Source organism: Hyalella azteca, unplaced genomic scaffold (genome assembly GCF_000764305.2).
Source record: "Hyalella azteca isolate HAZT.00-mixed unplaced genomic scaffold, Hazt_2.0.2 contig6971, whole genome shotgun sequence".
Classification (NCBI taxonomy): Eukaryota; Metazoa; Arthropoda; class Malacostraca; order Amphipoda; family Hyalellidae; genus Hyalella; species Hyalella azteca.
The window spans coordinates 56,612-84,122 of NW_025937110.1; the positions used below are offsets into that span (position 1 = coordinate 56,612).

A 27,511-nucleotide genomic window follows, 5' to 3' on the forward strand; every position below is an offset into this window, starting at 1 on the left:
TTATTTTTGTGATCATTTTCTGTCGCAATTCAGTGGTGTTGTTTAGATTTGTTCATGATTATGGTTATCAGTCTATAAGTTATTTATCTGGCTTGCGTAATATTCTGCTTTTGTTGCTCAAATATTGCTAGTTCTAAATTTTTGCTTATTTCTTAATTTCAGAAAGGCTCCGAATCTTGAGACCGAAAGTAAGAACTTGAGCAAAGGGAACACACGGTTATATAGTTTTGTCTTTATTTGTATTTGTCGTTTGCTTATTATAGTTTTCATTTATCGTACTCATTCATCCTTTTTTTAACACTATACCCACGACAATGCCCTTTAGAAGGGAATTTAATCCTTCATATAAAAACAGTCACTCAATGAAAGCGTTCGTATATTCAAACGTGGACGCAACCACAACAAAGTTTACTTCGCTTCTTCAGTATTTTCTTGGACACTAATGGAGGGCATACCGGTATAAGGCAAAAAGCGCAGGCTACCAAATCACAGAAGAATAAATAAATAAATAGGTAAAAATAATTTCAGCAAAGATATTAAATTTCACTAAATGTTGCCAATTTGTAATTTGTGTTGTGGTGCGATGTGTGATGTGTGATGCGATTTGTGATGCGATGTCCGCCAACCAAATTTCATTGGTTGGCGGAGCAGATCAATGAAAAATTAATTTATTTGGCGGGAATTCTTTCGTTTAATTTATTTAACTCAAACGAATAATTATTGTAAATAACTGGAATAGTTCAGTCGGCATTTCACGAATTGCGAACAACAAAGGAAACCTTGAAAAGTCGTATGGTTTCTATACTTTTATGATACTTAATTCGAAATTTTGCTCACTTTTGATTCTTTTGTGGTTTATAATATACTAGCGTCTACGTTGAAGATTGGACAAAATCCTGGTCTGCGGTTTGCAACCAATTCTTATAGAATAGAACAGAAGTGTTGGCACTGAAGAAATAGGCCCATAGCCTGTCGCCGATTCTTGTAATTTTCGTAACTTGATTCCACAAGGGATCCGGCCTTATGAACTCGATCTTTCCATAGCTGACGATTGATAGAGATAGCTGCTGGACTTATTGCCTGGTCCGTAAGGTGCTAGGCATTTTAAGACTGAACATATGCTCCTGCATAGCTTCGTCAAGTGAAGTGAATTAAAGACATGAAGGGTAAGTCCTATGAAGAAAGATTAAAGATTATGAAGCTTCCAAGCGTCAGTTAGCGACGTCTGCGTGGGGACCTCATTGATGTATGCAAGTATACTCATGGTTTATACAAGGTCCCCGAAGGATTACTAGATTTTGAAACAAGAACCAACACCAGGGGCCACGTTTATAAACTAAAAAAACTGCGCTGCAACTTGTCCACGCGACAACATTTCTTCTCGCATCGAATCACAGACATGTGGAACAGCCTCCCCGATTACATCGTTGGCGCTCCAAGTATGAACGCGTTCAAGAACAGACTATATAAAGCCATGGAAAAATATATGTTCAGACTTGAAATGCCTAGCACCATATCGAACCTGGTGGAAGAATAGTAGCTACTTCAAGCTATCGTCAGTCGTTAAAAGATCCGGTCAAATGACACGATTTTAGATCTTCTGTGAACAAGGCACGAAAATGGAAAGAATCTGCGACAGGCCACATCTGGGACTACACTTCAGCGCCGACATCATTATGTTATGTTATGTTACGAAGGCTAATGCGCCGGCAGAAAAAGGGCTAACCATGAACTCTCGTCGGACAGACGGGCATGTTGGACTCGTCAACGTTGCTGTCAGGGAGGCTGTTCCACATGTCGGTGACTCGAAGAGAGAAGAAATGTTGTCGCATGGATGTGTTACAACGCAGTTTATTAGTTTATAGCCCTGGCCCCTGGTGTCGGTTCTTGTTACAAGTTCTAGTAATCCTTCTGCTACTTTGTATAAACCGTGGGTATACTTGTATACTTGAATGAGGTCACCACGCAGACGTCGATAACAGAGGTTCGGAAGCTTCAAAATCTTGAATCTTTCTTTAATAATCTTCATATTGGTAGTTTATAATCTTTTATCTTTTTTAATCTCTAATCTTTCTTTAATCTTTCTTCATTAATCTTCATGTTGGTAGTTTAATTGTAAACCCAACTCTGATGCTACAAAGCAATTTTTATATCACAATGAGGGAGGTGAATAATTCAAATAAATTCCGTTGCATGAATATGTCGAGTCAGTTCTTATATGCGTTCACACTCCAGATATCACCGACTGCAAAAGTTAGTCTGTTCCACAAGTCGGTAAAATGAGGTAAAATGCGCATGGTTGAGTTACATCTTCGTTATTTTTTAGCTACTGATGGTTACTTAACTTACATAAAAAGATATAGTTTCCCTAGACAGTACATTCGTTGTTGGGTGAAAGGGCCACTTTAATAATCGGGGAAAGAGCCAAGTAAAATCCGGAAAGTGATTGCCGCAGGTAGCCAATAATTCAAATTCCAATATGAGCGACGACAAAAACGTGCCTCTCGCGGTAGTTCCACCAGACATTCAGTGTCCTCTTGAAGATCCTACAGAGACCGTGCCTTCTGTAAGAGATGAACAGGAACCATCTTCCCCTGAAGCCCATACGCCTGCAGCTCCTGTAGAAAATATCTCTACCGGTGACACGGAGAGAACCAATTTGTATTAAAAAAAAAATATTGGTAAATTGAGTTGATATGCGCATGGTTGAGTTATATCTTCATTTTTTTCTGTTTATAATTATGGCACCTGTTTTTTTTATTGGAACGTAAGAATAATAAACTATCAAACACAATTAAAGGGAGTTTTCATGTAAGGAATTTTTTGTTTTCGGTCATTTCTTGTAGCGTCGGCAGTATCTCCCACTTCGATCCTGCTGAAATTGTGTCACACCTTGTGAATTCTTCAATGACTTAAATTCTATTTGACAGTTACTGAGTCTTGTCTTACGATCAGCTAGAAATCTGCAAACGGATGTCTACATAACTTCTAACGTCTATTTCGTTTTGCGAACAGCGCCATATTTCGGAACACCACGGTGAATTCGACAGCGGACTTATAACTGCCCAGCGCATAACTTCTTCACATGCCGAAGCCATATACGAATCTGCAGGAAATTTTGAACATAAGTTTTTAATAAAATACTCAGGTCTAGGAATTTTCACAGATTTTTATGTCGTTGCCTTTTCGATTATAAAGCAAAAACGTAATTTTTGGGCAAATGTCCAGCTCGAAAATACTTCTGAATAAGAATTAAAAAATAAACTATTGATAGCAATGCAATTAGGTGATTTACCTATGTTTTGAAGAACTTATTTCAAACTCGCTGCTCAACCATTCACACGGACACATGTTAAAGAAGCTGTTAATATGTAATGTCATCATGCATATAATATCGCGGCAAATTGAATAAATTGTTTCCTGATCAATAAAAAATGAATAAGCTTCTATCTTGCCGTACTTGAATTCACCATGGTTGGTATATTTGCTACTGTGTTTCATTTTAAATTTTATTGTTATTCCTGCTATTCTAAACAGACTAGAGTCACTAGACAAAACTATGCAGGAGCTTATGTTCAGTCTTGGAACGCCTAGCACCTTACGGACCTCAGTAAGTACAGTAGCCATCTCAAATAATCGTCAGTAATGGAAAGATTTGGTTTAAAACCCTTGTGAATCAAGTCACGAAAAGTACAAGAATCGACTACAGTCCACGGGCCTATTTCTTCAATGCCGACACTTCTATTCTATTCTCCTTTTATAATTTTTATGTATTTACAAAAGTCTTGGCTGAAGTTTTGATCGTTTTCTTCGATGATGATGTAAAAAAAAACAAATATATGGCATAACTTCGCTATTAACGTGAGTGTGCCAATTTTGTTGAAGGAGCAAGTTGGAAAAAGTGATGAAAATAAACTATATAATGAATGCACAGTAACAATAGGAAAATATTTTAACGTATAATTTTATGCCGAAAACTTACTATTCTAACGTTGATTCATTCTCCAGTAAAAGGGTACACATTTTAAAAAGGGGAGATGGCGCTCTGACTATGAACGCGTTCAATAGGCAAGACATAGTTGTGCAGACGTAAATGTTAAGACTTGAAGTGTCTATAACCTCATATGATACTTGTTATAAATACAGTCACTATTTATTTCAATATCCGTTTCAAAAATATTTAGGAAAAAGGTCAGTTTTTAGGTCTCTAGCGAGCAAGTCGCGCAAATTAAAAGAACGGGCGACATTCCATGCTCTGCCTACGGGCGTTGATACTAAGTACTATACTATACGAGTAGTTATTTGTTCTTCTACACGTTGTTGTTTTCAGCTGGTTTATTTATCCACAACCAAGGTGTGCGTGTCCCGAAACCGGGGTTTTGCGAGCACCATATATTGGGAGTAATTTATGTACTTTCCGGGAAGTATTGGACGATTGAAAAATTGCGAAGTGTAATTTATATATAATTACATATATGTATAAATGTTGCACACAGGATACATGTCATACGCCTATTTGGTATGTTGTTTTGGGGCACAAGGAAAAATATTTGGATTACGCTGGTCTAGAGGTAAGAAAAAAATAAGAATGTCGATAACCGGCAACACGTCGTAGCGTGGCATTATTGCGGGCATCACGTGGGCAACGTATGGTGAGCGCGTGCGATGACGCCACCACAACCGAGGAAAATCGATCAGACGCGAGCCGCCAGCTCTACTACCTCTGCTCTATATTACTATATATGTAAATATCAATCATGCATGAAATTGTACTGTTTCTTGTGTCAACGAACACATGAAATAAAAATATGTCGGTAATCGCTAGAACAGCATGATTCAAATTTTTGTAATGAGTGCACTATAATTTCGCCAACGAGTATCCAGCTGAACGATTTAACTCTCATTTTTATGCATTGTATGCGATATCATTGCTTTTCATAACATTGATTGGTGAGATATTCATTTTGTCACGCGTAGTTCTTTTTATAACAAGAATTCTGTTTGTATCAAATCCAGGCAACATTTTAAATCCTACATCGAATTTTTAAGATCAAATTATTAATGTTTTTCGATAATTTTGCTTATAATTATTTTCTTTAGATCTGATTCTTATGATGATAAGAACTGGCATAAATTATTTTGCGCTACTACTACTATTTCTTCACAAGTGAGCTACCTGCATCATTGAATTGGTATATAAAATTCACATCAATGTAGGCAGATTTTAAATAAATGAAATTTAAGTAATATACAGAAAATACCAAACCTACCTCAGCACTGTTTTAAAAATCACACATTATGAATCCTGTGAAAAAACCCATCGCATGAATTTATTTGCTCAAAGCTGATGCTGACCTTATTGTTGGATTTTAAATCTGCAACTCGTCTACCAGCTGCGTGATCTTGTCTAAATAAGTTCTCCAGCCCTTTATGAGCAATTTAACGTGCATAAAAAAGGGCTTGAAACAAAAATCGATTCGGTTAAAACTCTCTGCTGCAACAATTATAACATAACAGACAACACTTATACTAGGTACAAATGATTATTATTTAACTTTTACATGATATTACTTAGGTGAACTCAAAAAAACTAGAAAAACTGGAAAAAATATCTGAATAACAGGCAAATTGGACAATCAGGTTTGTGCGCCAAGTTCAAATGCACCTTGAAAGTGTTGTTCCTCTAACGGTTATGACATGTCGGACGTGAGACGAATATAACTCGGCTCTGCACCTCTAAATGGTAAACACAAAATTTCGAAACACTAAACTATAACATCGCAGAAGTTCTTTTACATTTATTTCCCTAACATCGCAGAAGAACTATCGTCGAGTAATACCACTGTGGCATTAGCTCACGCGCATATCTCATTGTGAGTCATGCACGGTTAGTTAAGCGCAAGGCTTTACCAAGATTATTATCAATTCTGAGCGCTTTTTTAGTTATGTGCAAGTACATATCATATAATTTGAAAGCATTGGCTACGTATAACATATTGGAGGTAAAGCTATTTCATGCCGTATATACTCGACACTGATGAAATTACACTTAGATTCACATTTAATTAGTTGGCACAAAATAATGCTACAAAACGAACTGTAGTATGAGGCACTCGAGCGAAGCGGCAGCCTTTTGTTGTAAAGTTTTGTCTATATTGTAAGATTAGGAAGATTTTTTTTGTAAAGTCGGCCAAGTAAATGTAATGAACTTCGTTTAGCATTGTTTGGATATGTGACGTAAAATAAATGTCCCAGCAACATTGTTGTCTTTTGTTTAAAGTTTAATGCGTAGTTCTTTTAAACATTAGTTTTTTCATAAATTTTCCCGAAAAATAATTAAAATCTATTCAATCGTTATTAAAAAATTACATTTTGAGCGGGGAGTCCAGGATCCATCATCAAAAGTGTTTACAATAGCATAAATATAAATAATAAATATGAATTTTTTATCGATTCTCATTAATCTTTGATGTCCAGAAGATCAAGAATGCATTCATCCATCATCCAGCTCATTGTAATCAACTATTCCCATACACTCCTCGATCGTTATCTGCAAAAACGTATGTGTCAGAAAACGCGATAACGTGGAGAAAAAAAAGAGCAACCCACGAGTCAGATCACGACAGCAGACTCAGGAACTGTCATTGTACGAGTTTTATCTCTCCGTCATTTTTGCCGTGACCTTGATTCTTCCCTGAAATAATAATGTAAGATTATACTTACAGTGTATTACGTACGGTAGTATTCTACAGTCAACGGTGTAGAATTGGTGGATTTACTAAAGAAATATTATTTATTTCTTATTGCATCTATAGATGTATATAATATTCATCGTCTAGAACGAAGTGTCCGCTTGAAATTTGGCAAACTAAACGATGAGGATGAAGATGACATGAATAGTATAAGAAAAGTATGAATAGTATAAAAGTATAAGAATAGTAAGAATAATAGTAGGTAAGTATAATAGTCTATGAATAATAGCATGAATGTTCTGAAAGGCAGAAGGCTGGGCATTTTCACAAACACAACAAAACGTATTAGAAGATTTAAAGTGACAAGGTGTTATGCAAGACTGCATCATAAAGCAGCCGGAATGATCCAGTATTTGACTCGGCTTGAAACGCAGCCAACTCGGTCGCAGGTCGCACATTTCTGAGCCCTCGTATTTCATTTGCTGCAGCCCGTCATTTGTTGCATTCTGCTGCTCTGCTGCTGAATTTACAACTGGGACAGTAAACTGTCACAAGGAAATGTCTAAATCTGTTTATCTATATGCAAACTTCATGGCTGTCCATCGTCATGTTAGATAGGCGAAATCGTTTCGGGATTGAAAGACTTTTGATTTGATTTGAAAGGTCATATTTGATTTGAGAGACGGGATTTTGAATCTCGGGCCACTGATCTTTCCGGGCTAGAATTGCAGAAAGTAGAACGTAATTGCGCCTATTTATTAAGACAATGAAAACACTGTTGCTGGACGTTAAGGTCGCATTCTATAATACTGAAATGTCCATTCAAGTACTTCAATCTTCGGTTAAAATCATGTGAAAATGAATTGAAGCCTAAAATGTATGGAATGAATAACATGAATCGCAGGCTTCAAATGCACGAGTATTCTAACTCGCACTCATAAATTAGGTATTAGTATAGAGATATTTCCAACAAACTACACATGGTAGTGCAAATAATGATAAAAATCGTCTAATATGGGAATAAAATATAATTATTAAATATAAAAAGTTATTTTAGCCAATTATTCGCTTGTCTGCAACCTTCCATTTCCACGCTATCCAGTGATCAGTTCAGCAAGGTCGCCTTATTTTGCTTGGACGCACAATGGTCGGGCTTTCCGGCTTGGCAATATAACGGTTCGAGACTGCTCACATAAATTACTGGGTTCACCTGCTCCGGTAATGTTGATAAATTGAACATTTAAGACAAAAACTATTCGTTACTGATACATTGATACTTGAATGTAATCTGAGTTAACTGCATTCTATAGCTTCATATTCATATACAGGTATAATGTCTTTTAAATGTCGTTGTACTTCAGGGTTTCACGGACTGTTGAATATTCTGATGGTCCATTATTGAGTAATAGGAAGGACGTACACCGGAAGAAAAACGAGGCGCACTGAATAGGATTAAAAGTTCACCGAGGTACACGCAGCACACGCACACGTTACTGCTTGCTGCCCGCCACCTACACTGAGGTACACGCACACTGCACAGCATGCTGCCCGCCACCTACACTGAGGTACACGCACACTGCACAGCATGCTGCCCGCCACCTACACTGAGGTACACGCACACTGCACTGCTTGCTGCCCGCCACCTACACTGAGGTACACGCAGCACACTGCACTGCTTGCTGCCCGCCACCTACACTGAGGTACACGCAGCACACTGCACTGCTTGCTGCCCGCCACCTACTCTGAGGTACACGCAGCACACTGCACTGCTTGCGGCTCTCCACAATGAGAGGTCAGCCTATGTGTGCGCACATACCTTATTTAGGCCAGGGTCGGCGAATGCAAAGATATAATTAGTCAATTTGCCAGAGCGTATATTGAGAAGCATCATTTGCGCACAACAAACCTCAATTGATCCTTATAGTGAGTTCTGGGTGAAACGCACAATCATAGGAATCAAAAATACCAAGGAAAAAGACGCAAGAAAATACCACAAAGGAATAATTTATTTGTCACATTGAAGGATAGTTTTTACTTGTTTACTTCATGAATTCATCGATGTCTAGTAAATTCGAGTTGGTATACAATGATATCGTTATTTGTCCAAATCAATGTAAAATCATAAAGTTAAGAAAAACAAATCAAATTTGATGTCGTTCCTGTTTTTTGTTTGTCAGAAACATTAATATTCTAGACATAAAAGAGTCAGGCGACCGCTCAAAATCAGCGCGTGTGGATGAGAATATTGATTAAAAACCCTACATACAAACAAATCTGGTCATACACGCAAAAGTCACCAGTTGCGTCTTGAAACTGTTGAAAGTTCTCCTTGTACGTTTACTGCACGAGCAGAATCGCAAATAATTTATGTTTTGAATAGTTGTATGGAAACATTTATACTTTATTAAAAAAAATAAAGATGAACAAAAGTTCAATCCACTCGTTAAAAACATATGTTTGTATCTCGATGATTACACGTGCGTGAGCGTTTTATTGATCCTTATCATGCTTGGTGTCCACGTTGTCGTACCAGAATGTTCCGGTTCCGATGTATCCATGCGTTTTTTCTTCGCCGGAGTCGGAAGATATTGCGTCATGGCGGTTGTGCGGCGACCGTTACCATAGCGACACTACGTGTGAATGGATCACGTCCACACAAGACCTCAGGGTTGGGAACGTGATAAATTTTTGAGCATGAAATGCAACGAAATTTTTCGGTTCCTAATGTTGTTCTTAACATCAAATGACAATGCATGCTTCACGCATCGAATAACATCTAGCCAATAACATGCATAACGTGATCGGACATGTATAATATTTAACAGCTGTTGGGATATCTAATAATACATTTCTTAAGTTCATCAGATAACAAATTAAAACACAACATAAACACGTTGAATGATACATGCCTTAAACACATCAGATTAGTTTTCTAAGTCTATTCGGGTGCCCGATAAAAAAGAAAGCAACGGTCGGATGAAACGGATCATTCGCCATGTAGAAAATTCTAACGAACTTGATTATTTAAAAAAATCGTGGTCATTCTGACCTTTTCATTCTTCGAATTAAGTTTACTGAGCACATTTTAAAAGTAAAATTATTAAAATAAGTTCACGATCTAACGTATTATGAATATAGTGATTATCTCGTGCACCGCTAATGTTCAACACTGTAAATAGTCGCTGGCCTCTTTCCCTATTTTAGTTGACGTCATCAAATATTGATCGTAAATCGCGATCCTTCCATGAAATGTGGGAGAACGACAATTTTTATTGATTTCTATTTTGTAGCGGAAAAGGCAATTCGTTCTTCAGGCCTGCGTCTCTGCGGCAAATGTATACTTTTTCTGCAAGTAACATGGCGGTGCTTCCTAATCTTGCCGTATCGAGCGACTTGCTCAGTCTCGCGGTGAAACGTGGAGGATATGCACGTCGCGTTCGTTTGGTGCCCAAACTCTCTGCGCAATATCGATCTTTAAAGAATAAATTAAGATCGTTTGAAATGATATCGATGAGAAAACGGTGATTTTGTGGAGAGAAAATAGCTTACTGCGGAACCGAAATATCGACGGAACTTTCTCGACTATCCGCATGTTCAGAATTTGAGCGGCCATGTGATCTTTCATTCCACTGCTGACTTCTTCATCTAAGTACTCCCGAGAAACCCACCACGGTTCAAAATTTTCTCGTTTCCATCATTGAAACGTCCTGGGAGAGCAAAAGATTACTTACTGTGAGAATTTGTACATTAAAGTTCGTTTAAAAAAATTTGCATCAAATTTACTGAAAAGTGTTTGTGTTATGCCATATTGTGCTATGTTAAACTAAAAAGTGCTAGTAGAATTGAGCCTCGGGAATTACCGATTTAAAAATTGAACTTGCATGATTACATTTTTTCTTATCAAGGAGCTATGCGCACAATTAAATAAACAAGTAATTAAAAATTACTCATAATATCTCTTTGACAATTTACGTCGTTTTATTTCGGGGGCTTGTTATTCTCTATCACCAAGTGACAAATTTTTTCTCGCCTTTTTTCTAATAAAAGTTGTTTTTAAAGGACCCGATGTCCCCACAAAAAGACGATGCTCTTTTGCACGACGGAGAGGACGACCATGCCGATGAGTGCCACGCTAGGGACCCGGCGAACGTGCCGCTCAACGCCCGCATCCAGATGACGATAGGAGAAGACGAAGATGAGCGTCTGGGAGACCTTAGCAAGAGGGAAAGCCTCGCCTTCTTGCACGTCGTCAATGAGAGGATCACCACGCGCCCTTCGTGCGTGTCTCTAGCTGCACGAGGTTCCCGGGCCTCTTTTGGGACCCTTGGGACTTCGAACTCGGGACTTAATATGGCTTCTAGACCATCGATGGTGTCCCTAAAAGAGACCCTGTCGCGGGTCAACATGGAGCTGCACCCTGAGAAGGGATCGTTCGTTGCGTTTAGCATGGGACAGTCAATGGCTTCCATCCCGACCATCGCCGCCAAAGCATACATAATTACGCAGGTAAGATAATACTGATAAGATTAAATTAATTAATACTTGTATTAAGGTTGAGTCCAACTTCCGCAGAGAGTAGAGTTCTGAAGTTGGAGGTTTCTCTTACTAACTCTATCCCAGGATATTATTTACGGGCTTGATCATAATTTCACTTCTTTTAACCCATACAGCTAATACTGTCGCAATTTATTTGAAGTTCAAGCATTAAAATGGTGCATATATTCTGCAGACATTTTCCGTACAGTTTTTACAGCATTTCAAATCTCGTTTACTTTTCGTAATACTTTCAAGAAATTTTGCCTCACAATTATCGTTCATTATTAAATTATTCACCATGCATATACAAGACAAACGTATTTCATTCATGTTCGTTGCTGTTGCGTAGTTTTCTAAACAATTTTTACTCATATAAATGACCATGTGCACTAATTTGTATAAATTTTTATTCTCTCCTTCAATTCCCCTTAAATTTTTGTACATATTATGCAAGTTTTACACAATCAGGAAAATTTCAGCATATGTTTATTAATTTTCTATCTATTTCATCGTTTTCATGCAAATTTTTTATCTATTTGCCATTCATTTTCCAAAAAATTTTTCTCATATCGTCCGAAAAATTTCGATTCATGCATCACACTCTTTTTCAATAACATTTCTCCTACATTTTCGTAAATATTAAATGCATTTTTATTTGTTGTTCTATGCATTTTGTATTACACCATAACATTTTTGCATACATTTATTCTTGTCTCTTCCCTTCATATTCAGATAATTGTAATGCATTCAACATATATTATCCCCAAACCTCGTCCCTATTTCATACCTTTTCAAAATCCTTTCTCTGCATTTTTTATTCATTTACACATGATACGTTTTCATTGTCCATTCAATTTTTATTCTTTTTTACCCATTCTCATTATTTCTACAGGATTTTTACATTACCTCTTCTTTTCCTATAAATTTTCTATGCAAATTCGTAAAATTTCCATAAATATAAAATTCATTTTATAAGAGTTTGTAGCTGAATTACAAAGCATTTACTTCACATTTATACTATCCATGCTTTTCTATTCATTTTCATTTATTCAAATGTATTTCGTAAAAACATTCATTATTCATTCCTCATTCATCTAAATAGTCATTTGTATTTTCTTTCATCGTGTTAAAATCCTGGTGTTAAACCAATACACACCCAACTTCATACACTGCATTCGGTGTACGGTATTATAGCCATAAAAAGCATCCCGATGCCCTGTTCCTAATTAAGAGATTTGCCGTGAGACAGAATTGTAAAATTTGAATTTGTTTTGTTGGAATTAGACTTAAACGGACCTCAGGAGCTAAACTTGAGTTACGTTATTGGGGGTCATCGTAATCATCATTATTATCGTCATTGTCAGTACCATCATCGTCATTATAATTATTATCGTCATTATCATTGTCATCGTTTTTGAAGCCCGCTTGGTATTATGCACGGTATATTGTCACATTTTATCTGATTATTGGAGATTTGACAATTAATTTAATTTATAATTTATTAAAACTAAGAACGTCATTCATTAAAATTTGCTGTGAGAATGAAATAAAAAAAACTTTCCTTAAAATTTAAAAAAAGAGGCTAAAATAATATCTTAATTTTGAATGGGGGTGAAATCGAGGGTAGGAAGGTTTTTAGTTCATCATTAAACGTGACGAAAAAATAGAAAATAAATGTGGAGCGAAAAGCCCTTGGTTCTGCCGCAAACCATATTTTGAATTTACTTTTTTACAAGCACTTATATAAAATATAAGAGTTGTTTGGTCCTCTAGCCAGCTTTAGTGTACCAGCTACCATTGTGGCTTTTTCGTCCCACTTATGTTTGATTCCACTAATCTCGAAGGTCAAATATTGGATGTGAAACATTTATGTACCACTCATGTTTGCACCACGTGTGTCGAGTGTCTCGCAGCTGCAGTTTAAATCTAACAGCGAAAATTAACTAGCTGGAATCTTTTGATCGATTAATCACTGTGAGACTAAAATTGAGTTCTGCGGAACTGACCGTTATTTTTTGTGCTATTATTGAAATTGTTTTGCAGGAGCAATAAAGGAACTAGAGCTATATATTTTTAATAGCAAGTTTTAGTAATGGCTTTAGCTGTATTGATCGAAGGTTTTTTGTAAGTGTTTTTTTTCTCGTTTTTAAACTTCGGAGTCCAGAGGCATTAGCTTCGGCTGTGAAACACAGAAACGAAGGCTTGGCTTCCGAGTCTAAATAGATCCCGAGTGTAACTAATTAAGGAATCTTCATGGCATCGAACAGAGAAATGTTCTTGAGATACTCAGAATTTGAATTTTCTCTGGGAACTGTTTAACGTGAACAAACAAAGAGTCCGCGAAGAAATATTTTTGTTGGAGAAAATATTTGTTGTCGTGGAATGGCTTCAAATAATTGTGAAGTAATAATTGATTAAACGCATTGCTCTTTGAAACAACTAGGTTAACTTGTTGATTGATGGAATTCACTATTATATTTTGAGTTTGTTTGCTTCGATGATATACTATCGATAAATAAAGAACTGTAAGAAGGTCAGGCAGTTTGAGTTAAGGCTTTACGAACCAAAAATAAAATTTACCGCATCATGTATGTTAAATCTAAAAATCAAAAGATCTGTTAATCCAAAATTGGCTGCTTTAATTATTTTGATAGCAGCATTATTGGTTTATTAGTGCATCAAGTTGTTATTCGCTTTCTTAGTGATTGGAAATAGACAATAACGCTGTGAAGTTTTATTTTTTGAATAAGAAAATATTAATCGAGTTCAAGCATAGACGCGCCCTTGCAATGTCACCACATGCGCAGCGCGTGGCTGGCGCGCCTAGGCAGACTGCGTGAGATCTGGTCGAGTGCCAAGAGTCGATCATATGTGTTCTTAAACGCATACTAGACCATGCATACTAGACTACGCATACTAGACCATGCGTACTAGACCACGCATACTAGACCACGCATACTAGACCATGCATACTAGATCACGCATACTAGACCACGCATACTAGACCACGCATACTAGACCACGCATACTAGACCACGCATACTAGACCACGCATACTAGACCACGCATACTAGACCACGCATAATAGACCACGCATACTAGCGCACGCATACTAGCCCACGCATACTAGACCACGCATACTAGACCATGTATACTAGACCATGCATACTAGACCACGCATACTAGACCGTGCATACTAGACCACGCATAGTAGGCCATGCATACTAGACCACGCATACTAGACCATGCATACTAGACCATGCATACTAGACCATGCATACTAGACCAGGCCTACTAGACCACGCATACTAGACCATGCATACTAGACCACGCATAGTAGGCCATGCATACTAGACCACGCATACTAGACCACGCGTTGTAGACCACGCATACTAGACCACGCATATTAGACCATGCATAGTAGACCATGCATACTAGACCGCGCATAGTAGACCATGCAAACTAGACCACGACGCCGACAGTTATGTGGTTAGCAACTTATGGCAGCTCTTAATTTGGTTTTGTTTCTAACACACATTCCATCCAGGGGAATGTGGTATCGCTTTAACTGGATTATTATCAAAATGAACGCTGTGGGTTTTCATCAAATACTAAGATCGAGTGTCTATAATGTGCTTCTTCTTATTCTGTCACTTACCTGTACGTATGGTACAGATTATGGTACAACGCTTGCTGCTCTTAGTATAGCATACAACGAACACATATTTCATGCCACTCTTCTGCTCCCGACCTTGCCTTGTGATCTTTTCGCCTTTTATTTGCGGTCATTATCAGTGATAAGAGTTGACATTGACACAAAAAATGACGCGATGTTTGTTCGCAGTTTATTCAATGCCCTCAACATCCGCACTTTGAAATTATGTTTTTCATGGTACAATTGAAATTCTAAAAAAAGTTTGGCTGTTTGGAGAATCATGTTTATATTTTACCTTGGAATTTGTCTGTTATTCATTCACTAGAAGCAATCGCGTGACCTTTGGATTGTATCGATTACGCGTCCGAAAAACGTTTAATGTCTTTATAATAGTTAACTGTTCTATTTACCATGCCTATTGCTTAATGCCTTTATTATAGTTAACTGTTTTATTTACGATAATTTACCATAAATTTTGCTTAGTTAATTGTTCTATTTACCATACTTATTGCTCATTGCGCGGGCGCGATGCCAAAAGATATGACACTTGAGCTCATATCGGGGTGGCGGCCTTGCCCTAGTCCCTTAAGACACCTCGATTGCGCTGGATTCAATTATTGTTCTGTGATGACTTAATAAATTAATCTTCGTTAATACTTGTTTAATTCGCACGTTCTTGGTACACACGCAGTGCGTGGTTGCACTAAAGAGGCTTGGAATTAAATGATTCCGTGGAGTAAGTGCGCGTTAAGCACTCAAATATAATTAATGAATCAGCCTAAGCATTGCGATTACACTTTGGCCAAGTAGAGCGCAATATGAGCACTTGTATTCAGCACAAATGTAAATAAAACCTTGAACAACTTATTGAATTCGAATGTTTACAGTCATCATTATGATATGCTTGCGGTATATAGTCAGCATGATGCATTAAAAAATAAGTGAAAAATAACCGCATTCAAAGCTTCACTAACCGTACAGTTTCAGGATGCGCTCATCTACATTGGTTTGGAGCTCATATCCGGTGGCCGGTGTAGTGCTGGCCGCGGGGACGACAACCAATATTTGAAAAGTTATATTTGAATAGTTGGTAAAAATCATGAAAATAGGATGGAAGAGTGGAAATAATATTATAAGATCGGCTTGATGATGCACAGTATCTTAATGATGGTCGGCTCACTCAAGTATAGTATCTTGAAATGTTGATTTTTTTGCAAGATGCAAGATAGTTCTGCCTATTTACCAAGAGGCATGGTAATATTGCAATGAAACCATAAAGCATCGATGTAACCTCTCTGTCACAGGCTCCGTGAGCTTTCATCTCCGTTTTTAATTTACTTCTCTTCTCTGTTATAAATAGTCTCTAATGACCCTTTTCTCTTGGAAGTTTCTACGTGCGCCGCTATCATGTGGCTCGATTTTGGCGACCTAGCTCGTGGGCTCTATCATCAGAAGCTAATGACAGGTTGCATACATGGTTGCATACGTGGTTGCGTACATGTCCACTGAGACCTCCGATCGCATTGCCAGTAATTTCTCACCTAAGTGCCACTCCCCGTCTGCGGACCAATCATTAGAGCGTATTTCCGAAGCTCGAGGAACAACTGCCCTTAAGGCCTCGTAAAATATAATTACTACTCTCAGCAGCAGCCTGACGTGCTTTAGTCTAGCCGCTGGGCTGTGAAAAATGTAAATGAAAAATGACTGAGCTGTTGTGTGCGTCATACTCGGACTATAGGGCAAATCATATTTTTTACACTGTCGGTAGAACTGCGTTTTAACTTCTGTGTCTCTGTTAATACTGAGGAGAGAAAAAATGTAATGCCAAAACTTTGTCGTCCTGAAATCGATCGAAGGCTATTGTTGGCATATATCCTAATTTATACAGGATTGCAATTTCATTGTTAGTCCCCATTATCGATAATGCCATAAAACATGAAACTTTTGTCCAAAGAATGTCACAAATTAGGCAATAACGACGTCTAGACGGCCGAGGTCTGGCATGGTCTGTCAAACAAATTTCCGCGGTCCAATTTCACTCAGTAGTTCTGTAGTCACTGCTTTGCCAGGTAGCCTCGAGTGCCTTTACGAAATCGGAATTAAAATGTCAGGTGAAAATTATTAATATTCAGAATTTAGCACGTAAAATTTTAGTTCCGCATTGCATTATTTTGAAACAATTTGCGGTCCTTCGAGTTATAATTTTTGATCAAATCGATAGATAGTTGAAAGTCTCCCATCATCATGCATTTCTTTGGGTTAGTAGAAGCTGTGAATTTCCGCGTTTACTTGCTTGCATTCCTATTATTTTGGTAAAAGGAATGCAAGACGAAGTATCTTGATTCACATAATCGTTTAACAAAGATTACCGTAAATAGATGAAACATTGAACAAGATATTTGAAGTTTAGACTTGGAATATTCTGTGTTAATAATCGCCCAGTAATGTTATATCAAATTAACATACCTATCTACTCAGTCAAGTTAGATACATCAAGTTAGCATACTCCTCTAATTTAATTAAATTAAGTAAGTTTTACTTCATCTTTATCGACTGATTTAAAATAATTAGGTTTAAAATTGCATGAGCCGAAATCAGGAATAGTGGTGAAAAACTCATAAATTGATAGGCAGCCTTTAATGCCTCGATCAGTGTATGCCTCACAGATTAACAGGCTGTAAGAGCTTTACAAAAATAAACTGCGTACAAACTGATTACGTTTATAATTTCAACTAACACTGAACGAACTCCATACGTTTATAATTTTAACTAACACTGTACGAACTCCATACCGTACGTTTATAATTTTAACTAACACTGTACGAACTGCGTACGTTTTTAATTTTAACTAACACTGTACGAACTGCAGACGTTTATATAATATAACACTGTCTTTACTTTGGCTTAAAAGTTAGGCCACGTGCGGTGCTTGCTAAAAAGTAAAGCTGTGACCGCTTCCATACCAAGTTGTCTTGTATCCTACATACGGCTCACAGCTGCTAGCGCCTATTCGGCTATACGGTTAGCATGGAGCTACCAATTACGTTTTTACCCGACGCTTCTTGCAGCCTTCGCACTGTAGCTTATGATTACACGATTGAAAACTTCTCACACGGATTTCAGAGTTACATCATGCAGGTTAGCTCAAACGTAATTGCTAATAAAAATTAAATGGGAAACGAGAATTAAAAACAGATTTCAGTTTGATTTCTGTTCCAATTATTTGTCAATAATTGATGTCATTAATTTGTGGGAAATAATTTCATTTATTCTTCTGATTACATATACCGTTCAAGATGATTCACTGCCATAAAGTTTTCAGTGTTTGATTCTATAGCTGAACACTACAAATGTGTAATGCTATAAAATGATGGCAATTGATAAATTTAATAGTTGAAACTTAAATCAAAATAAACTTCTAAAATCATTGCTTCGTTCAAGATGTTTGAAACGGTTCATAATAGTTACATGTTGCTTCTTGGAACATATCAGTTTTTCTTCAAGAAAACATTACGGATTGAGATGCTGATTATGATAATATTGAGGCAGTTCATAGAAATGAGCAAGATTGGTAGTCAGTTTTTTTTTCATCGAAACCTTCTTCTCCAACTGTTCGAAGAATCGCATTTGATTCCCCGAAACATTTATCCCTACTGAAATGGAGAACCTGCTGCTTTGTCGTATATGTCTTGCAGTCTTGGGTGCCGCAAAAAGTAGTTTACGACATGAAGGCGATCCGGACGACTTAATTTCAATATTAGGCCGCATTAGAGTCATTGAACTTGTGAAGGCATTCCCATCTTTTTATTGAAAGCAAATTAAAATATTTCAGTCCATAAAAGCCAGTTAATGTTGGCCACAACATCATGCGTGCAGTGAAAACAACGGGACATTGAATTTCCAAATTTCGAGTAATTTTGGAATCATGTTGCTTGTATTTAAAAAATGAAATTTGACCGATTAAGCTAATTGTGGCTAGCTAAATCTAACTTTAAATTGGTATATGGAGAAGATTATAGAAAAAATTAAAGGTTAAACTTATGGGGCATCAAATGGAAAAGCACAGTAAGATTGGCAAAGATTGATAACCTTGCTAGACTACAATAATTTGCTGGTAAGTTCAGGCTTTATTATCCTCTTAGTGAGTCATAACGTATTAAAATATGATATGTGTCATCCTGAACTGAAATAATTGCGTAGAAGCGACTAACGAAAAGATTACCTACTGTTTCATAGCAGGTACGGAAATTGATAAGAGCTATCTATCCCTCGGAATGCAGTAAACAATTCCATGAAAACCATGTATACGTCTTTGATGTAGATTCTTTATTAATTGATAATAACATAAATTCTCGTAAATATTTTATTAATTGGAAATCAAGTGATGAAAATAATAACTAATATCTGATGAGAACTAAATATACGCCGGAGTGAGTAATTCACTAGTGAAAGATTTATTTCGGTACAAATTTGGGGTAGAGCAGTGGTTCCCAGAGTGGGCGATATCGTCCCCCTAGGGGCGGTGGAAAGATTTTATAATAATATAAGTATGAGGAAGAAGAGGGCGATAGGGGGCGGTAGGGAGGGCGACAGTCCGAAGTCGAAGTCAGAAGTTCGAACGTTTGTTTGACGATTTAACACAACACGTGCAGCACATGACTCCCAGCGATGTTTTTTTCACACAGATCTGTTTTTTAACCTCTACAGAGCTTACGTCTCCGACAAATTTACGGCCGGTCTCACGGCCAATTTCCAAATTCAACGATCAAGAAATATCTCTCAAACTAATGAACGTAACTCGATGAAACTTGGTACACGTATTCATTAGGACCTAACAGTAATGTTTAGCTCGTGAACATTTTTTGAATTTTGCCTTCATTTGTGAGTTATATGGCAATACGTGCCGAAATCCACAGTGATCAAGGAATTTCATCCAAACTACTGAACATATTCGAACGAAAATTTGAATTTACAGTTCTAATTACCGAACGAGCTTGTGAAAATTTTTTCGATTTTGCCTTCGTTCGCGAGTTTTTTTTCATTTGACCTTCATTCGTGATTTAAACAGCAATACGTGCTTAAATTCGCAGTAATCAATAAATTTCTTCCAAGCTACTGAACAGATTTGAACGAAACTTAGTATATGAATACCTAACCTCAGCAACGGTGATGTTTAGCTCCATATAATTTTTTCTATTTAGCCTTCGTTCGCGAGTTATACGGCTATACGTACTATACGGCTATACGTATACGGCTATACGTTTACGGCTATACGTATACGCCTATACGCATACGGCTATACGTAAACGGCTCTTGGTTAAACCGGCCGGTAGAGAAGCCGGTCGTTTCTCCTATATCTGTATAACTCGACAACGAAAGAAAAATATAAAAATTGTCACGAGCTAAACATCACCGTTGGGAGGTTAGGTATTTAGATACAAAATTTCGTTGAAATCTGTTCAATAGTTTAGAAGAAATTTCTTGATCGCCGCGAATTTAAGTGACAAATTACCTGACGATGCGGGCCGAATATAAGGAAGTGAGAAATCAAGAATGACGGTGAAATGAAAAAAAAAAACTCGCAAACGAAGGCAAAATCGAAAATTTTTAAAAGTTTAACAAAAAATAAAATCACCGTTTGGTAGTTAGGACTAAAATTAAAATTTTCGTTCAAATCTGTTCAGTAGTTAGGAAAAAATTCTTTGATCACTGCGAATTTCGGCCTGTATCGCACTATAACTCACGAATGAAGGTGAAATTTAAAAAATTTTCACGAGCTAAACATCACCGTTAGGTTCTGATGAATACATGTTCCAAGTTTCATTGAGCTGCGTTGATTAGTTTGGGAGATATTCCTTGATCGTTGAATTTGGAGATTGGCTGTGAGACCAGTCACGAGTCCGGCCGTAAATTTGCCCGAGACGTCCTAGGTTTCTAGTGCTGAAACAGTTAAAACAGCTGAAAATCATATTGGTTTACTATATGGGGTTCTATTTGAGAAATACACATTTTTGTGTAACCTTTATTTTTTAAAATTGCAGCGTACTAAATTTAAAGAAAGAGGCGTATGTTTATGTATGTTTTTGTGGGGGGCGCTAGAAACTCACTAGGGAGCCAACGAGGGCGCCAGCCTGAAAAAGTTTGGGAACCACTTGGGTAGAGTCTTGTCAGACTCTTGGTCATGTCAGACCAACCGAGCATAACTATTGTATTATATTTTTTATTAGCCATATTATGTTCATCGAAAAATTATACATATTCATGCATATGTCACCATTATTTTCTATCAAACTTTGTACAGATTATGACCACAATTCAATTGCCTTTCAAACTCAGAATTTCTTCTTTCTTCGGACAAAAATGCCGCAGTCTTACTGTTCAAACTCTCATACTGTCTCCAATCTTTTTAAACAATTTCCCTATGTTTAAGTGCTTATTATGCCCTGCGGCCCCTCACCCTGCTTCCCCTAACGTGCAGGTTCTGGCCGCCATCTCTGTATCCATAGGTTCGATGGCTGTAGGCTTCACCGCCGGCTGGACATCACCCGCCCTAGAGTCTATGAAGGAGCCTAATTCCACCCTAGAAATCAACAGCGACCAGGAGTCTTGGGTAGGATCTCTCATGCCTCTCAGCGCTCTGGTCAGCAGCGTGGTCGGAGGATATCTTGTTGAGGCGATTGGTCGCAAGATGCTCATCTGCTTATGTGGGCCACCGTTCATTGTAGGTCGGTGTTAATAGAAGTATCAAGTATTAAAAGATGATTGACTCAAATCTGTAACAGGTTTAGAGATAATTCTTTTTCTGATACTGATTCAAACAATCAGCTTAGTTCAGTTAATGTTTTTGTATGTCTTTGGGTTACCGTGCTGGTATAAACATCGAATAACATACTATTGTGATCTCTGTTAACGATAATTTAACGGTAGGCTAGCGTTTAAAAAAAACAACATTGATATGTGTATATTATGCAGGAGGATATTGATGCTAATCATCTAGAGCAATGGTGCAGTGAATGATGCTTGGAGTCGCTGTTGTGATGGACTTCATTCGCTGAAGTTGTTCGTTTGTAGAGACGCTGAATTTAACCGGCTCTGACTTTTCACTAAAATGTCTTTTTGGAAACACAAATGAGTTATATTTGTTGCTAACTTTACAATGTTATTGCAGCGTACGTTCTAATGGGAGCTGCGAGAAACGTGTGGATGTTGTACGTCGGTCGGTGTCTTGCTGGCTTCTGCGTGGGTTTCCTGACGCTCACCTTGCCCGTCTACCTCGGCGAGACCATCCAGGCAGAGATCCGAGGCACGCTCGGTCTGCTGCCCACCACACTCGGCAACGGAGGTGAAAATTGGGTGTTGACAGAGTCAACGGTGGGGAAAATAGCATATTGAACGAGGTAATGGGGGTGAAAATTGGGTGACGACCGAGGCCACGGGGGTGAAAATTGGGTGTTGACAGTCAACAGTGGGGAAAATTTCATATTAAACGAGGTAAAGGGGTGAAAATTGGATGACGACCGAGGCAACGGGAGTGAAAATTTGTTGTCAACCTTGGCACCGGGGGTGAAAATTAGGTGTCGACCAAGGCCACGGGAGTGAAAATTGGGTGTCGAATTATGCAACGGGGGTTAAAATTGGGTGTTAACCGAGGCCACTGGGGTGGAAATTGGGTATCGACCGCGACAACGAGGGTGAAAATAGAGTATCTTAGGCGGATAAATTTCAGCTTAAAGCCTTGAAATAAGCGCAATTTTAGTTCATTAAATTATTGCCCTAAAATGAAGGTAAATTTAGTTCCTACATCCAACGCAAAGATAATTCAAGGTCTAGTTCGGTAATGGTAGTAATTGTAGTAATTTTTACCATGCAACGAAGGTAATTTTGATGTCAAGCTCAAAAACTAACGTAATTTTAGTGTTTAGCCCAACAACGAAGGTAATTATAGTGTAGAGCCCAACAATGAAGGTAATTTGTTAATTTTTTTTAGTACGGAAAATAAACAATTGTGATTTTTACGTTTATACTTGAATTAATACGAGTTTAAAAGTAGAAAACTTGTCTCACGAAATTCGGCAGTCATCGTAACTTGTGTTACTCGAAAGCTTTATTTCAGTCAATGGAAGGGATCAAACTTGCATGGTTCTTTAATCTCTTTTCTTATTCTGGGTCTAATTGTTGCCACACATAGATTCTAGACGGGGCTCTGAATGTAAAATTGACTCAGTTTGTAATATTACGTATAAAATATTTCATTCATGTTGGTTGTCTTGACTGTTGAAAGATTTCAACACCTCGTCTTGAGTTTGCCCAGGTGGCAAAAGCCCTTCTGGGAGCGGGAAAAATCGGCCTGCAAAATCAGTCGATCCTGGTTTAGTGGCGACTTTTTGCAAGATTGCCAAAATGTGACGAGAATTGCTGAAACTTGGCGTCAAAAAAGCGCGGCTCTGGCCGCGCAAAAATTGACCCCTCAATTTCTTCTAATCTCCTGATGAATCTTCAGTTCTGTTCCTCTCTGTCTCGGTCATTTTACTACTACTACTACTATACTACACTCTTCTGCGCAACTGCGCTGCAGTACCAATTAAAATATTCTATTATTCGACTACTATTTTTTGACGTGAATGAATAAAATCATAGAATTCTAAACCATCAGGTATTTTGGTTTGCTTCCTGGCGGGCGCCTACGTCGACTGGTCGACACTGGCGTACATTGGCACGGCGATCCCTGCAGTGTTCCTCATGTTGATGATCTTCGTACCAGAGACGCCGCGCTGGTATATTTCTAAAGGTGACAAAACCCTTAAATAAGTAGCATTAAAATATTATTGATTTCCATAATGTACATTTGAATAATTTTAACGATCTGGGAATCGAAATTCATTTAGACTTGTTTCTTCCCAACATGAACGCAAAGTAGCACAAAACAATATTTCTTCAAAACACTTCCTAAGGAAAATATTCAGGCAATATATCGAGTTGGGAAACTTCATGTATAGGCAAAATGTTGAATGGACTACGGTACCGAATGTGATGTAAATATGAAGAATAATATAGAAATTTATGACAAACAATCCACTGGCCTTTTTCTAACGCTAACCTCAAGTAGTCGAAATATGCGAAAAAAAAAACTTTTTTTTTCCTTTCATCATCTTGAATTATGCAAATGTGTGAAACGATCGATGCAACGGGCTAGTTAACTTTATCCGACCAGAAAAATTTGTGGAAAAAGTCGTGGAATAAGCGTATAGTTTACTTTTTTAGTACTTAAAACTTTCGCTACGAAACAAACTGTCATTCGATGCAGTCGTCTTATTTAAATTCATGCAATATCATTGAAATGAACTGAAATGTTGTGCTTAATTATTACCGTAATAATGAAATGATCTCAATGCAACCACTGATCTGCAGGCCGAGAAGAAGAAGCTTACCGGTCGCTGTGTTGGCTGCGCGGCACCAACGCTGATGTCGATGCGGAGCTGCAGGACATTTTGATGAACCACGAGATGTCAGCCTCTCAGTCCTCTTCTGTAAAAGAACTTTTCACCAAACAATACTTCAAACCTTTCGCCATCGCCTTGCTCCTCATGTCCTTCCAGCAACTCTCGGGCATTAACGCCGTCATCTTCTACTCTGTTTCCATCTTCAACTCGGTCGGCTCTACCCTGGACAGCAACGTGTGTAGTGTCATCATAGGCGTCGTTAATTTATTTTCAACATTTTTAGCCACGGCGCTCATTGACCGCTTAGGTCGCAAAATTCTGCTCTATATCTCCGACGGACTAATTGTTTTCTCTCTAATATCGCTGGCAATATTCTTCTACTTCAAACAATACGCGGAGACGGATGAAAGTTGGACAGAAACAATGGACAGTGTCTCATGGATCCCACTTGTTAACCTCATCTTGTACGTGTTGGGCTTCTCTTTGGGCTGGGGCCCGATCCCCTGGCTGTTCATGGGAGAAGCATTGCCGGCAAAAATTCGGGGACCTGCGGCCTCCTTGATAACTGCTTTTAATTGGGCCTGTACTTTTGCAATCACCAAGCTCTTCCCGGTGATGCTCGGTCTCTTGGGAGAGACAGGCGTGTTCTCCCTATTTGCAGCCATCATGGTACTAGGAACGATCTTCTCTGTTGTTATGGTACCAGAAACCAAAGGCTTGTCTCTGGAAGATATTGAAGCCATCATGATGGGCCGAACTAAACCTAGCATGAACAGAAAAATGAGTGAAGTTTCAGGAATAATAATGTCTTAATATTTGCCATTCTCTTATTGATATAATTTGAAGCCCTGATGCCGTCTGCATGGAGTACACGCTTTTTGTGTTGCACCAGTTACAATAGCGACATTAAATGTCTTCAATCTCAACTGCCGAATATCTTCATGTTGATTAGATACGTACGTATTTATTATCTTGAAAAGAATTAATTTCATAACGAAATCCACCTAATGGAGTTCGTCGACTTCCAAAACGCAATGACTATGGAGCTGCGTAGTTAGTTTTTCTGAAGCCTAAGTTCCCTCCGCTGATAGTAGCTATTTAACAGCGGAAAGTGTACATGTATGCATTTTGAGTGGAGTTTTCAATGCCTCGCGAAAAGGGATAATAGGGGCTATACTAGTTCCATGTCCGAAGTTGAATAGAACGTAAAAATTTCTGAAATTTTTGTATCCGCTTTCAGTGCATCAATGAATTGACTCGAGTCTAGTCTTTTCAATACTTCTCGGGAACCGTCGAAGAAAAATAATTTTTTTTGCTGTGTATAGCTTGCCCTCATATTGTAAATAAATTGTGAAGAATTGATTTACTATTATCATTGATTAACGGTACGAAATCTCTGTCATGAAATTGTGATAGGATTTTCTTACGATAAATCGGAGCGTGACCGCCTGAAGTTTGAAGTCTTGGTACTGGAAAATTCTGATGTTGAAATTATAGGTGTTGATTTAGCCGTTTCAGATGGAGAGTTGAGTTTCCACAACAATGCGCAGCTCGCAAACAATTTTTTAAACATTTAAGTTCTTATTATAATTTTATAATAATTAAGGATGCTATTAAAGCCACTTTTTAGTTAGTCTGAGTGTTATAGAACCTGCATTTATAGGACGTTATTCCTCATTTTTAATGTTTCGTACATACTTTGTTTGACGAGGAAACTTTATTTATGTATGGTTCCTGCAGATACTGTGAGTAACATATCAATCTACAGTGTTTAAAAATTATTATTTGTAACGGTCATTCAGTTATTCTTCATCTATCACTTCTTATATGAGTGTCTTGATGAGTTACAGCTCCCTTTTAGCGTTTAAATAGTAACATAATTCCTTCTCATAGCTCCCTCGTAGCGCTACAATAATTATACTCTTCTTACTCGATGGCAACCCTCGAGCATGGGCGATTTCATATGGGATCACTTCCACCTTATTTGTTATTATGTGTTTTTCATTGAGTCTGCATTTGCCTTATCTTCTTTTTATTCTACTACGAAAAGTTGCTGCTGAATTAAGCTCCAAATGTACTTTACTCCCATTTAATAGAGTATGAAGGTTATTCTCTGTCGATCGAACCATCGACGTTAAGAAGCCAGTGATGCATTTGTATAAGTCTGACCTTTCATCCCAGGCAAGTAATATGCAGAGAAACGTAGGTACGATACCATATACCTTTTCGTATATATGATAACTATCGTCATACAAGTTAAAACGGTAGCTAAATCTGCTTTATTTTGAAAGAAATAATTAATTATTATAAACTTTCGGCATATATCAAATTAAGTAAGTGTAATTACATAAATGTATTGAAGCTGATTAATACAATGCATTTAAGTAGCGAACTGAATAATTTGTGAATAACTGTGAAATAATGAAGTGCTCTCGCTAAAATACTTCAGTAATGATGTAACATATTCTTTGTCATAATGGATATATGGTAACCCATTGATTGATGTTATTTTTTTTCATTCAAAATTTGCCAGATTTCTATCGAATATTTTTCTTTCATTGCAAAACTGATTTGAGAAGAAGTTATTACTTATCATGACGGTAGGTAGAATATCAACAAACGATATTTATGATATCCTGTCCATAACTCCATATATATATTTGTACGGAAAACATATTACCAGTAAAGGAGCCTGCCATGACTGTTGTTTTCAATTTCTGATTTGTCTTCAATTATTTTGAATTCCTTCGGATAAACATATTTTCTAGGGATATTAGAGTACACTTTTAATATCACTAAAAAACTTTTTCAGTTGTTCGGGTAATATAATATAAGTGCATGTGAACCTCTGAATTAGCAGGAGCAGAATCACAGCCTTGGCTTTGGTTAAGTAAGAAGGTCGCGCATTCCGAAAAAAATTGAATTTGTCATATTGTTTAAATGGTGAAACACTTTCTGCAAGCTGCACTAATATGCCTTTTAACCGGCCTAAAGTAAGTCAGGATGACCTAAAATAGAGGGAAGAAGTGCATCGCTATTTGGATGAAGCCTCCCTAACTTATGACAGGATGCGGCGTAATTATGACAGGATACGGCGTAATTATGACAGGATACGGCGTAATTATGACAGGATACGGCGTAATTATGACAAGATGCTGCTGCCAATCATGTTACTATTATTGCAAGTT

The 27,511-nt window shown here is 37.6% G+C and overlaps 1 protein-coding gene across 2 annotated transcripts in view; it reads left to right on the forward strand.

Annotated features, from left to right (window-relative positions):
• The window catches only part of LOC108680861 (facilitated trehalose transporter Tret1-2 homolog), a 30,306-nt gene extending 3,282 nt beyond the window's left edge, over window positions 1–27,024 (forward strand). The window contains exons 1-6 of one of the 2 annotated variants that reach the window (XM_018169778.2): window positions 10,045–10,424; window positions 10,752–11,198; window positions 21,362–21,608; window positions 22,052–22,225; window positions 23,537–23,671; window positions 24,292–27,024. In XM_018169778.2, coding sequence (XP_018025267.1) covers window positions 10,758–11,198; window positions 21,362–21,608; window positions 22,052–22,225; window positions 23,537–23,671; window positions 24,292–25,136 — 1,842 coding nt within the window. In that variant the 5' untranslated portion in view covers window positions 10,045–10,424; window positions 10,752–10,757 and the 3' untranslated portion in view covers window positions 25,137–27,024. Of the gene's footprint in view, window positions 1–10,044; window positions 10,425–10,751; window positions 11,199–21,361; window positions 21,609–22,051; window positions 22,226–23,536; window positions 23,672–24,291 lie in introns of those variants that run through there. The other variant, XM_018169777.2, reaches the window with a different exon arrangement.
• Window positions 27,025–27,511: the final 487 nt, after the last annotated feature.